Below are 14,566 nucleotides of genomic sequence, written 5' to 3'. Positions count from 1 at the left end.
CACACAAAGCATCTCCCTTATTGCTACTGTTGAACATTATTTATATTGGAAAGAAATAATTGCATTGAGGTTAATTACAATAAAGGAATGAATCCTACAGCATTTTAATTTTCAGGCATAAATAAAGTTTTTAGTCCCCCTCCGTTTCGGCCTTTGCCACACACTGCGTCCCATAATTGGTCATCGACGGGTTGAGCAGTATGGGGAAAGGGAGTCCCAACACTTTGGCGCATGCGCCATTGTGGCAGGGTATGCACCCCAGACAGGCCCTGAAGGGGTTAATGTGGGCCTTAGAGGCCAATTATAGTATCTGGCTGCACCTGGAAGGAATACCAAGCTTAACTGAACATGAAGCCCAGGTAGACAAGAGCAGGCTGGTTAGCATAAAGCCAGGAAGTCAAGAGCCAAAGAAGGCTGTAAAGGGGGAGTGTGCCATCACTCTCCGGGACCAGAGATAGGGGAGGAGAAAACCTAGAGGGAGAATAAACCCTGGGATCCTAGCCCTGGAAGAAGGAATTGTGGGGAAAGAATGCCTGAGAGGGCTGAGTAGGAGGAGCCCAGGTAAACAGCAGCAAGGAGCACAACTGAGCAGATCTTGGCTGCTCATTATTGGGTTCCAGCCCAGGGACTCTGTGTAGAGAACAGGCCTGGGTTCCCCTACAGCTAGTCTGGAGGCACTTTGTTACCCTGGGAGGACTATATAATGGCCTGGCCGGATGACTGAGTCACAAAGAGGGAGCACCCCGAGTCGAGGAGAGGGAGAGAGAGAAGGGTAACAGCGTGAGTAACCAATGGAAGAGGGCACCACACCACACAGGAGCTGGTCCCCAGAGGAAGGCACAAGGAGGTGCCCCCTATAATGAGTGTACCCCAACACAGCCATCATGTTTGACTTGCTGATTTGTATCTATACAGCAGAATAGAGAAAGGAGGGTTTAAAAATCTAGGCTGAATTTCTGTGATGACGCTGAATAGCCTCTACTCGTGATTATTAAATGCTTTGCATACCCTTTGAGCGAGTTCATTGTTAACAGATGTGACAGTTTTAAATTGTACAGGAAGTAACCAAGCTCTTTAGAACAGTAAAAGTGAAACAAATGGCTAACGTGAAATTCTGGTCTGACTGTCCACCTCATTCTGCAAACTCAGTTTTAAAAACTGAGGACAACTTAGCATATAAAATTCAATCTGAAAACATTTCTGTAAATTAATGAAACTTCAGACCCCAGAGTCTAAGATCCACTTTCAGCAAACTGATTCAGATATGCATAAATTATATTCTATGAAGACATTTGGTCAGATGAGCACTGAGTCAAAAACCAGGGAACCTAACAGGGCTACAAGTAACCTGTTAATTTTGGATTAAGATAAGGATTTGTAGGGCAGAAGAAGGGAATTGCTCACCTAAGCTGTAAAACATGAACTTATTATGTCCATTAAAGTCACACGGATGGATTCTCCAGCCTGCTAAGGCTATTTTGCATTGTGTAAACTTCAAGAGGCTACAGAAAGCTAAGAAAAAATCCCTGCTGTGCTGGAGAACGCTCCCCTGGTGGAAGTGGCTCTGCTATCTATAATGCCAGCATCCCCATGCCTCCCTTTTTCCTCCGTACACCAGGTGCATGTCAGGATAGGAACTCTGTACCAGTGGCACAAGGTAAGGCTGGCTATTTGCAGCATAGCCCTGACCAGCACTGAATCAGTGCCCTGTAGCTCCTCCTCCCACCCTTCCCACAATCATGATCCCACCCAGATGCAGTAGAAAAATCAACCCCATGCAAACCAGACTTGTTCTGAATTCAGAGAAATTAGAAGGAGGAGGGAAGATACTCAGAATGAAAAGTCCTAAAATTTCATGTAACTAACCAGAATTCTGGCCCTCTGCATTCTCCTATAAATAACTTAAATGGGACAGTCAGTTCAAATGGTGCCCTAAAATTATAGTTTACAGTTAGTAAAAACTGCTTTTATATAATTTAAGATTGACAAATATTCTAATAGCTTATAAATTTTGAATAATAATAATAAAGAGTTTATGCAGTTTATAAACAAAGGCTTTGATACTGCAAATGTTAGGAGTAATTTTACTCGTCCATTAAATTTAATAGGACTACTAACATGTGCAGTTATTCATCTGGGCCAAAAACTGTAGCTATGATCTAGTGCATGGAAACCTGAAAGTGAAGTTAACTAGAGACTGACTAGCATGAGAAAAATACAAAAACAACAACAAAAACGTAAAACATAAATAGTCAAACATTAGATTATTAAAAATTCTCTCAACTTTAGACAATGACAGACTAAAATTCATTTTAAGGACCTGGTATGGTATATATGGTATAAAGAACTGTCTTTCTGATAAGCTCATTAAAACTATTATCATTGTGTCTATATTACACACACACACACACACACAGAGTTGGCTCAAATTACAGAACAAATAAAAAGCACACAAACGACAGACAGTTACAGTAAAGAAAGATGTCATTATTTCCAATTCCTCCATCAGTCTGTCACTTTGATTTACAGCAGTTTCAAATTGTTAAGCAATGAAAATATAAACTTGACCAAATACAGTCAAGCAAGTTTCTCAGCAAGCATTAATGTACTCAAAATGCATTCTAGGGGTGTGCAGAGCAATACGTTATTATCCTGGGAAGAATCTTGTTGGCTTGCTGCCATGTTAGTTTGGCTTGTAGACAATACTAACTATTCCATTCCCTGCAGCAATTTTTAAACCAGAACCAGCCATCTGAAAATCAAATGCACTTTTAACTACTCTTATTTTCGTCTGGTACTGTATCTCCCATTTCACCTACAGGTCTCATCCCAGTGACACTTTGCACTTTTTTTTTTGGTCCAAATTACTTTTTTCTTGTGTTTATATTTAACATTAGTTTCTATCCCCTCCTTTCAGTTTGATTTCCCCCTTCCCCTCAACCCATCCTCTTTTGTCCCCAGTATTTGGTGCACATACTCTGTACCTTAATTTAAGAAGTTTGTATGGTGTGTTATTTAACAACAACAAACAGATCCCTTTTCAATCTTTACTTTTTTCTAATTTGTCTCAAGTAAACATACAAGCTTTTAACTCTTCACAATGCCACTTGGACTTCAAAGTTTTGTGTTTCCCTCACAACTGTGCAGAGAACGCCATTCAATGATCTTTACGTGCTAACTGTATAGTCAACTGTTACAAGATACACAGAAACCCCTGAATTCAAACAAGTCTTGGGGAAGTAAAGGATTTTTACCAGGAAGTTACAGGTCTAGGACTGCAACAATGATATTTAGAAGTTTCTGCAAAAACTCACTCTGGCTGTTGGCCAATCTCCTTTCAAATTATTAAATTCTCTGTTAAATTTGGCACGTTTTGCAGTTTAGGTCACTAGACCTCCAAGGTAATCAAAGAATGCTAATCTCACATTTAATTAATACTCTGTATTAAACCAAGAGCTAGGGGAGATTCTGCCACTGGAGCTCTGGGCACTGTCCCACTCAAAAAGGGAGATACCTATTTTCGTCTGGGATTTTTACCAGCACATTGCACTCATTCATACACAAGCCAACAATGGGCTCTAAGGCAATATCAGAATTTCACTCAACAGCCGGAGCCAGAGCTTGCAGAGGTGTCCATAATGAGCACATTCCATAAGGGGCTCAAAAGCACCAACATTAGCCGTGTGACTTCTCTGAAAAGTTTGACAGTCGCTATACAGTTCTGAGGGTAACTTTCTAAATTGCCCTCAGGTAAACATGGAGAGACATGTGGAGCTCAGGCAAGTTACTATGCACCACCTAAATTTCTGACTCAGCAATCACTACCTGTTAATGGTGACTGCCTCAGCACATAAGGCAATAAATATATTCCACTCCTAGCCTGCTGTATTTTCAAACGAGCACTGTCTAGTAGAGTTGCTCACTTCTTGTTTTTACTGCCCACCCAAGTAAGTTATTGTGCAGGTAACAAGTTTAGAGCAGAAATAACCAATCTTTACCAGACTTGTAGTCGCATCAAAATCACTGTGTTCCAGTTGCCAAAAAGACAATGAAAGGTTGGGACTTTGAAAAGTACCTAGTTGAGTCAGGAATGTAAAGCCCATTTGCAAAAGTTAGGCAGGCTCTTCCATGCTTAAATCCCATTGAAAGCCAATGGGATTTAGGAGGCTGGGGCAGATTAAATATTTAGATGCCTAAAGATACAGATAGGGTGCCTAATGGGATTTCCAAAAGTGTTTAGACACCCAACTCCCATCCGATGAAGTGAGCTGTAGCTCACGAAAGCTTATGCTCAAATAAATTGGTTAGTCTCTCAGGTGCCACAAGTATTCCTTCTCTTTTTGCAAATACAGACTAAAACGGCTGTTACTCTGAAACCAACTCCCATAGAAATCAATGGGACTTAGGGCCCAAATCCTTAAAGATACATTGGCATTTATTTGCCTCTTTAGGTGCCCACATTCATCATTTAGGCACCACTGACATTTTCATAGGCACCAGCATCTAAGTACCCATGGCACCTAAGTCAACCTCTGTAAAGCCACCTGAGCGCTGATGCTGTTCCACAGCTAAGCTAGGGCTCCAAGCACGTCTTCAAGTCTAAGTCCCGGAGACACCAAAATAGGATTCTTAAAGTACAGTAGGCAGCGGAACACTTATCTCACCAGTGGGGCCCAATCCTGTAGGCATCCTCAGAGCCTAATACCTGTTACCTGCCAACCTCTGCATCAGGAGGGTCGGGGGTAGGCTACCAATAGGCGCAGGAGCAGCAAAGCACATGCAGAAAAGGCAACGAGGGCACATGCCAAGTATAAGACAGGTTTCAAGCACAAGCAGGAGATACAGTTCTGGATGCTAGGGCATGGGCTACCTAAGAGGCTGACCCAGCTTAGGTGCCTAACTCCAGGAGAAGATTCACAGCTGATGATCTCGAGTGGAGAGGTGGTTATCTCTGGCCCATCAGCCACATGCCCCAGGTCAGCCAATTAGATGCCTAAGCCCTTCTTCCCACCACTTCACTTCTGAATAGCTTAGCAAAGTTCCTGCCCAGTTGATCAGCTTCTGAAAATCCCTTTCTAAGTGCCTAAGCTCTCTTCATGTATTGTATGGGAAGCTGGGAGCCTAGTCTGGGGCAGACCACCTAAGGATTAGGCATTACAACAACAAGCAGAGCAAAACATAAGTACTTTTAAAGACTTGGGCCTGGGTGATTTGAAAATCCCACTAGCTGACTAAATACTTTGAGTAATTTAGGCACTTAGGGCCAGAGTTTAAAAATGGGATATAGATGCTTTTAAAAATGTTACCCAGGGTCTAAGTCCCTATGATCAAAACACTAAGAGTTATAAGTAATTCATAAATATTCAAGGTTGGGTCACTGTGAAGAATAAGTAATGTGAGTTCTTTATTAAGCCTCCACCACATTTTAAAGGTGTGTTTTAGAAATTTCCATTTAGTTATGTATGATTTTCTGTATTCCCTTTCCGGTCATTGTAGATTATCAAAGCAGCTATGTTTAAACAGAATCTCCCATAACCAGCTGCCATCCCACTCCATCTGATTAACTAATGTCATGATTTTGAGTAACACAACCACCTCCACATCCTTGGTAGCACGATGTGATGTCACTGTATATGATGATTGTGCCACCATAGAAATCAGGGTGATTTAAACAAAAATGCTACTATACGTAGTTAATTATTGGTAAAAACAAACAAAACAGAAAAAAAGGAAACTGTTACAGAACAATTACTTAAGTGATTTTTTTTTAAGCATTTCTGCACTTGAAATAAGGACTAATGCAAAAAGTGTCCTTTAATTTAAATATCAAAATACTGTCTGCTGGGCTTGCCTGGTTTCTTTTGGTAGACTATGTCTACATTGACCTTACAGTGGCACAGCTGTACCGCTGCAGCTGCACCACTGTAAGGTCTCCCATGTAGCCACTTGATGCCAGCAAGAGAGAGCTCTCCCGCTTGCATAATTAAGCCACCCCCAATGAGTGGTGGTTGCTATGTAGGCTGGAGACACTCTCCCGCCAACACAGTATTGTCGACACTGGCACTTTTGTGGGTGAAACTTTTGTCGGTCAGGTGTGTGGTTTTTTTTCCCCCACACCCCTGACCAACAAAAAGGTTTTGCCGACAAAAGTGTTAGTGTAAACACTGCCTAAAAGTTTGAATTTTAGTAGGTAGATTACACAAATCATCTTAAGACAGATATTTACTTACAATTTTCAATTAAACTCCCTCCAATGTCAGCTACGGACCATAGACCAAATCCTACCTTCATTCTGACCACCATGTTGCAGAAGTTAGGCAAGAATGTGCTTAAATGTAGGAAGTTCTTTCTCCTTTATACAGAAAAAAAACTAGACACTTTCTGGACAGGGAACACGGTAAAAGAACTAGAGTTTCTTCTATGATAATTCTATTACTTATTTTATAAATACTTGATCTTACTGTAAGAGAAAATGTTTAACGTTAGAAATATTTTCACCTGGGGTTATATCTATCTTTTTAAGCTATTAAACAAAAGAATTTTACAGTGGGAATGCAATATTTGCAGAGAACTCCTGCTAGTGAATTGGATGCACCAAAAATGGAAAAACTGCCATCAGCTTTTTCTGCTCATTGTCCATATGAAATCTTTATAGGATTTCTATAAATTGCTGACTACAGTTTTGCCAGTTTTGTCCTATACACAAACATATTTAAATGAAAAACTGTGGAACAGAGAGAAATCTAGTAAGAGAAAAAATGTCACAAGAAAAACAATTATTGAACTAACAGCACTAACCTTGCTGCTCACTGTCTGCTTCAACTTTTGCAGAACTTGGTGCAACAGGAAGGGGTCGAGGAGGACGAGGCTTCGGAGTCGGGGGAGATATTTTTTTTCTTCCAATATATTCTACATAAGTTCCTGGAAAATCCCCCCTCTCCCCTGTGGTTTCATTACAGCCGTTCAACCAACCAATTTCCTCAGGCTTCGCTTCTTCCCCTTCACTAAATCCAAGTGCTACTAAGGTACCTTTATTCACAGTTAATATATCCCCTAAGTGCAAGTCAATGTCTTCTTCTCGCTCTTTTTTGTAGTCATATAAAGCTCTGTACTGGTATCCTTCTGCACTCATCTTGGCAAATATTTTAACATTCAATAATGTAATTAAACAATAACAAAACTCAAGTTGTCCAGATTAATCTTTATGTACAAACAGATTAAAAATGTACTAAATGGGATAGTTAAAATGTCAATAGCAATTCCTAAAGAATACAATCCTCCAAAGATTCAAAAAGCACCAGGATCTGGTATTATGTTGCTGATGTGTTCCACTTCTTCAAGTCTAGATCAATATTCTTCCAATTAATTCCTTTTCTGAGTTTCCTGGCACTCCTGGGACCAAGAATTCAAGTTTAGCTGAATTTTACAGCCTGTTACACCTTCTTCTGATGTACTTGCCATAGAACATTCATTATTGAGCTCCATGCACATGCTGTACCTAGAAAAAGAAAAAAAAAGATTCATGACATTGTTTCAGACTTCATTAAGTTTGCAAGACTTCAACTATGTTACATTTAAGTTATATGCAAGACATACTCCTGAAAGCATGGGAGAGGTCATACATTCCCATGGAAAGGCTGAAAAGAGGGTCAAAGTCACACCAAAACTATGGCCCTTTACACATGCTAATTTTCCAAAGTCTTATCTGGTCAGAAGAGATCAATTTAAATCCTTCAGTCAAATAGGAGGTATGTCCCTCTGAACCACCATGTCTCAAGACACATGGCATACACTGTGGATACCGGGCCACCTGCAGAGGGCTAGCTGCTCCATACTTCTTCCCTCAGCACACTCAGCTGTCTAACCTCGCAGCAGGACTCCATCTAATGCCTTTCTGCTAGCACATGGCCCCAACCTTTCTTCACAGGAGATATGTCAGAACAGAATGGGAACCCACTAGAATTAGTGATGACATGGCCAGAATTCACATCAAGGGTATTCCCCTGAAGTTTTACCGGAGAATGAGGATGTGCACAATTGTTTTCCTGTAAGCCCAGGGACCTCCATACATGCTTGCATAGAGGAGCTTACTTGCTGTTTTGGGGGGGGGAAGGGGAGTGACGAATGATGCTACTTTTACTAAGCCTCCCTCCCCCTCCAACAGATTGTTTGGGCCCTTTTAGCACTGTTTCCTTTAATTTTCATGCTCTGTGCAACAGAAGTCAGAAGTCATCCTGCCCTCTCTCAATTTTTCTTTAATTATGCTATGTTATGTTTTTGGTTAGGTGAGGGTCTTCCCCCTCAATTTTTAATTTGTTTTTCTAGTGGTAAAGTATGTTACTCAGCAACTGAAAATGACACACCCAGACCACCTAAGAAGGAGCAATTGAGCAGGGTTGAGAGAGTGGGTGCTTAAATTACTTAACACAAGAAACTATAGGTCTGAAAGTTCAATCAAGTCTAACTAGAAAGCAATGAGTAAAAACACTGTTGAAAATAACCTTTTAATACATAGTAACAAAGATATACAGAACAACAGAATCCTTTTAAACTGTATTATTTCAACTGTTTTTCCTTTGCATCTATTTACGTCCAATCATAAGGATACCTGTGTTGGGATACTAAACTGCCGTGTTGGGATACCAAAGAGTGCGAACTATTCAGTGTCACATTGAAAAACTTTTAAAATGCATCAGAATAAAAGTCTTAAGAGTTATGTAATATGAGTAGGCAATAATTTTACTGTATATTGAAGTGCTCTGCAAGTGTAAGAAATGTTCATAAACTAGTTTAATGTAGTAGAAAAAAATCCAGACTGAATAGTCCCATATCAAAAAGAACAATGTGAGAACAAAGGGCCCAATTCACTGGTATGTTAGAAAAATTTTGCACTGCTCAGGTAGCATGAAGCAGCCCTGAGCCCAGTTTAACTGGGCACTGCTGGATTCATCCTGAATAGTAGAATCCTCAAGAGACACAGCACTGCCATAGGGGCTGCTGCATCACCCTCCATCACAGCTACCAAGGGAGGGGGGGCATAAAATCCTTGCTCCTGGCTAATTTCTGGCTGCTATAATGGCACCTGGCACACCATTGCAGTTGGACCAGGAAGGAATTATTGAAGCCACGCTTGCACACAACTAGTGGCCCAAACAATGACATAGAAGTTGCAGATAGTATGCTGGAGTAGAGGTGGTGTCTACCAGGAATAACGGTTTCCGCAAGGTTAGACCACAACATCAGGCCTGCCTGTCAATTTTGGGTGAGGGGACAGCAGCCATTTTGTCCTGCTACCAAAGTTCCTCACATAAAGCCCAGTCAGTCTTTATACACTGATGGGCAAATGTGGTTAAAGACTTTATAAAACAGCAATAAATGACAGTCTTAGATATTAGTTTAGCTGTATGGCAACGCTCTCTTTAGAAAAATCAACCGTGTCACCAGTTCTTTATTTTGTCCTGTTAAGATGTTATTCCAAATGGAGTTATATTGTCTCTATCTTCAGACATTTGAGTTAAAAATAAATAGCTAAGAGACTGCCTTAATTATTATTCAGCTAGGGGAGTTTAAAAGAAGGGGGGGGAGACATACCATTGGCAAGAAACATTGCTATATTTAGGGAGGAAATATGAATGAATAGCCAGGTGGCAGACGGAGTGGAGTAGTGCACAATGGGGTAGAAGGAGGATTGTAAACATACCAAATGCTAATTTGTTCTATTTGCAGCCTAAGGGCTTGATCCTGAGGAGATAGGAGTACTTGTAACCTTATCAGTCCTTAATTCTGGGCAGAATTCCACTACGAAATGCCTTGTGCTAACACCACTTACTTAAAATTAAACACTAGATTGCTAGAGGTTCCTAAAAATCTGAGTGAGGGATGATGTGTAAGTATTTTCCTCCGTATCCAAAAAATAATGTTCTGGCACCCACACCTGTGGTACTTTCAAAGCATTTCCTCCCACAGCAGCATTCCTCTGTTGACTAACTAAAAAGGAAAATGTATCTGCCTTCCACCCCCATGAATAAATGCTGCTTTCAGTCTTTGCCAGGCTGGAGGGAGACTTGCTTCAATTTGCTCACGTTCACATGTATCCACAAAATACTTCTATATCATCAGAGTAACAAAAATCCACCCCCTCCCCGCCCCCAATAGACTACACACAAGATACAATTGTTCCTATCATACATGCATTCATCTGACCTTTCTTTCCAAAGATTCCCTAATCCACTGTGGGGGAAAAGAAAATTCCTAGAAAAATCTGCCTAGCATAGAAACTTTCCTTCTCTAATTATCACATGAGCTTTGTCAGCAGACCGGATCAACAAATTTAGAGATGCAGTGCAATGCACTGAAAGAACTGAAATAGAAGTTCAACAATGGATATTTGCTTGACTAACTTCTCCCCACTAGGTGTCTACAAGGTGCAATTCAAATTTCAGTTATCGCTACAATGAAAGTGTGATGCTACCATTCTCTAAATAAAAATAAGAAAGATAAGTAGCTTGTTTGGATGTTATTTTGCTAAAGAAAAGAAAATTAATATAATAAACCAATGAAATACCATAAAATGTATTGTATATGATTTATCACACCGTTTATAATGCCTTATCCTTAGATGAAGCACTTTAAGCATCTGTGGTTTCCTGCACTGAATTAATTCAAATATTTTTACATAGACAAACTACACTGATCAATCGCAGATTCCTGCAAGAAATGCCATTCTGAAATTTAAGCAGACATTCCATAAAATAGTATATATACACTGACTGCAAGGCCATGCTGGAGATAAATGACAGCATCTTGATTTTTTTTTTTTTTTTGTATTTTTACCAATTTATATTGCAGCCAGACCTAAGTGTCTTTCCATCCTATTAAGAGGAAGGATAAGTAATCCCCTCTGGAATCCTCCTCTGACAGGCAGTTAAGAGGTCACCGATAGACTGAAATCACTTCTGCAAGGAAATCAGATTTCCATCAGTCAGAGGGACAGAATTCTGTCCCCACAGGTGTAGGATTGGGGGACAAACTAACAATTGTCAACACAACATACTGCAAGTACGGCCAATCCATTGCTTGGAGGCAGGGATTTGGCAACCAAGTGTACTTTTTCCTCTCACTTATGGACCAGAATCCTTGAACCATTAGATTGTTTCTACAAACCCAGACAGGAAAGTTGCAATACACTTAACAAAAGCTATTCTTCCTTCAAATACCACCATTAAGATTCAGAAAGCAATGCAGTTTCTCAAAAGTAGTATAAAATATTCCCATACCAAGCTGCTAAATATCTCCAATGAAAAAAAAGTTTGTTATAGAAATCTGTACATAAACTTGCCAAATTGGAAGACATTAGTTATATTACTAAGTAACTCTGAAAGAGTTTTTTTGTTTTGTTTTTTAAATATATGGGGAAAGTTTTCAGAGATCACAAATCTCCCAACATAAATGCAAGTAAATATTAATTTATTTTTAAAAAGTTTCTAGACACAGTCCATTAAAAAAAAAAGCAGGAATAAATGCATTATGTACATATACCTCGAAGCTCTAATGAGAATAAACCAACGGGGCAGTTTTTCATGTGAAGTTGTACGGATTGCTCATAGTGGCTATGAACAAGAGATTGAATGCTGACATTTAAATCTAAAGCTGCAATGCTATGAAAGCTCTTCAACAATATAAAGATTTAACATCTTGCTACGCTCATACACCACACATATCATTGAAGTAGGAAGTGCCGTCCACTCTTTGGTTTGCTAAGTCAGCCAATTCCTTTATTAAAAAAGAATCGCTACTACAGTTTGGGGACACCATGCCTGCTTTGGTTCCTGACGAGAAGTTAATAAACGCTGAAGTTTAAAAGTTGGGAGCGTCCTGCGACCCTGTCTCCCTTCCCCAAGCCCCGGTGCGGGTCGCGGCGCGGTCTAACAAGGGAGCTGGCTCCCGCAGCAACTGCACAAGACGCTGCACACAAAGGGGAAAGTGGCTCCTGCAAAGAGCCTGGCTGGCTGCACAGGGCAAACCCGGAGCGCTGTCTCTCGCCCTCTCGGCCACGGGCAGGACCAACTACGGGCTTTAAGCTAGGTTTTTAACAGCCCAACGCCCCCCACCGCGGGGACGCAGGCTGCCTGCAGCACGGGGCAGCGCTTCCTGCCCTGCCTGCCTGCCACCACCCCCGGCGCGCGGGGCTCAGATCCTGCCCCCGCTCCGAGAGGCCCCGGCCGTGCAGGAAGGAGCCCAGCGCCGAAGCCCCCGGCTCGCTCGGGCAGCTCTTCCCCGGGGCAGGCCGGGCCGGGCGCGTACAGCCCTTACCGTCCGCAGCGGCTCCGCGCCGTCCCTCGCTCCCTGCGGCCGGGAGCCCGCTCCAGCCCCTGCACCCGGCACCGCCGTCGCGTCCCGCTCGCCTCCCGCAGCTCCGCTCGCCGCCCCAGCGCCCCTCCGCTCGGTGCCCCCTCCCGGCCCGGCGTGCGCCCCGCCTCCCCACGCCCGACCAACCCGCTCCGGCTGCGAGGGCCGGGCGCCGCCCACCCGGCCGCGCTGTCATGCGGCGGGCAGCCTCAGCGCTGGCCGCGGCCCCGGGCGCCTGCTGGGTCCGGCCCGGGTCCTGCGGCCGCCGCGCTTCCCCCCGGGGGTTTCTCCCGGCCGGGCGGGCGCCGCCTTCAGCGGGAGGCCGCCCCCTGGAGCCGCTCTCCCGGCCTGCCCAGAGACCCCCAGCAGCCCCGAGAGGGCGGAAATTGGGGCCCTCCGTTGCCCCACCGCCCCGCGGGTGAGCAGAAGGAAATCAAGGCCCGCAGCTGCCCCTCGGTTACCCCGCAGGGACCCCGGGGCCCGCTGGCTTTTCCTGGCCGTGGCAGGTGAGGGGGTTGGGGGCGGCAGCCGAGTTGTGACTGTTGTACCTGCCGCCCCGCATTGGCGTGGCGCTGTACGCACAGCCCCGGCCCCCAAGGCAGGCCACTGGCCTTGAGAATCCAACTCCGCGCAGCAAAGGACATCAAGGCACAAAGGGGAAGGAAGGGAAACGGGGGAGGAGAGTTGGGCCAGTGAGAGATCACCCTCCTCTCCGCATCCTGATCCTCTTTGGGTGTTTTGTTTTGTTTTTTAATAATAATGTAATACATGAGGGTGGGGTTGAGAGTGTCCAGAAGACAAGCCTGGCTGTACCCGTGTGGGTGTATTATAGGTACCCACTGCAACGCAGTGTCCTCTTCATTGGTGGCTGACCCAACGGCATGATGCAACAGGATGGTGTTGTTTCAAAACATCATCCTGTCACAATGTGATGATATTTCCCAAGTCCTCAAACTTGACCATGGGACAGTCCTATTTAAAAAACGAGGCTAGCCTGCAAAATCTGGTACAGATGGTAACGAACCCTTGTGCACTGCTCACTTCCATCCAGTGGTACATGCTCTAAGCTGTCGCGAACCCAGAGCTGCGAAGGACCTAAGTGTCACTACTGTGAACAGCCCTGGTTTGGCGGGGGGGGGAAAGGGAGGATAAAGCAAGAAGCACAGTGAAATGGGAGGCAGTGGGAGCCAAGATATTAGGCAGGTATAATTAATTATCATTTTACAGTGCCAAAGTATGCTAGGCTCCACACAGTACAGATTAAAAAGATATAGTCCCTGCTCCAAAAGAATTTACACTCTAAATTGTATATGTGACAACAGTGGGTGTAACAAAAGCACATGGGTTGCAGCAACAGGATCGTGCAGTTAAGGCATATACACATCATGCTAGAACAGGTATTTGATTGTCTGTAAATTAAATAATAAATATGTATACAGATGTTATGATTTACTTGTGGGTATCAGTGTGCAAGTGGGTCTTGAGAGATTTCAGTGAGAGAGTGGCTTGGCAGGTCAGTTCTGGAAGGACATGTAATGCATAGAGGCCAGCAGCATGGAAAATCATGCAGAGACAGCCATGCAAGAAGCAAACAGGAAATCCAGGCCGTGTCATTGGGGGTTGGGTATGAGTGGACAGAGTCACAAGATAAGGGACTAGGCTGGATGTGGAGGCACAGGTGGAATCTTGAAAGCAAGGACAAGAAATGTAATATTGATGTGGTGCAACAGGGAGAGCCAGTGGAGGGATTCAGAAGGGCGGGATATTGTAAGATTGACGAGCCAAGAAGATGATTTTAGCAGCTGTGCTTTGTATGGATTGGAGAAAGGTGATGTGAGTGTCAAGGAGGTCAGACAAAAAGCAGTTGCAGTAATCAAGACAGGACATAAGAGCATTGACAAGAGTTTTGCCTATCTGGAAAGCGGGAAAAGGTCAGATCTTTGAAATGTGGTAGAAGAAACAGCAAGACTTAGACTGATAAGGTGATGCAGATGCTCAAAAACGTATATGGTGTGAAGCCTGATGATTAAGACAAAAGTACATTTTTTTGTGTGGAACTGCCCTGTTTTCAGTGGTTCATTCGTGGAAAAAAAAAATCTGTTCATCGACTGATTGTAGCTACTTTTGGTAGGGAGCAAAACAGATTCACTTCAGTACAGTCTAATTAGTTTTCACTCTCTCTAAAAGGTTAGTGGATAGTGGGCATGGAGGAAACTAA

General features: G+C 43.1%; 1 protein-coding gene across 1 annotated transcript in view; it reads right to left on the bottom strand.

Moving 5' to 3' along the window:
- PIK3R1 (phosphoinositide-3-kinase regulatory subunit 1) overlaps positions 1-12,429 on the bottom strand; it is a 78,451-nt gene extending 66,022 nt beyond the window's left edge. Inside the window, exons 1-2 of the mRNA XM_077816965.1 lie at positions 12,313-12,429; positions 6,799-7,498 (exon numbers count right to left, since the gene is read on the bottom strand). Coding sequence (XP_077673091.1) covers positions 6,799-7,132 — 334 coding nt within the window. The 5' untranslated portion in view covers positions 7,133-7,498; positions 12,313-12,429. The remainder of the gene's footprint in view (positions 1-6,798; positions 7,499-12,312) is intronic.
- Positions 12,430-14,566: the final 2,137 nt, after the last annotated feature.

This window comes from Eretmochelys imbricata, chromosome 5, assembly GCF_965152235.1.
Source record: "Eretmochelys imbricata isolate rEreImb1 chromosome 5, rEreImb1.hap1, whole genome shotgun sequence".
In the NCBI taxonomy this organism is placed as follows: Eukaryota; Metazoa; Chordata; order Testudines; family Cheloniidae; genus Eretmochelys; species Eretmochelys imbricata.
Note: the sequence above shows the minus strand (reverse complement) of the source record. Positions and strands in the feature narration are given on the sequence as shown.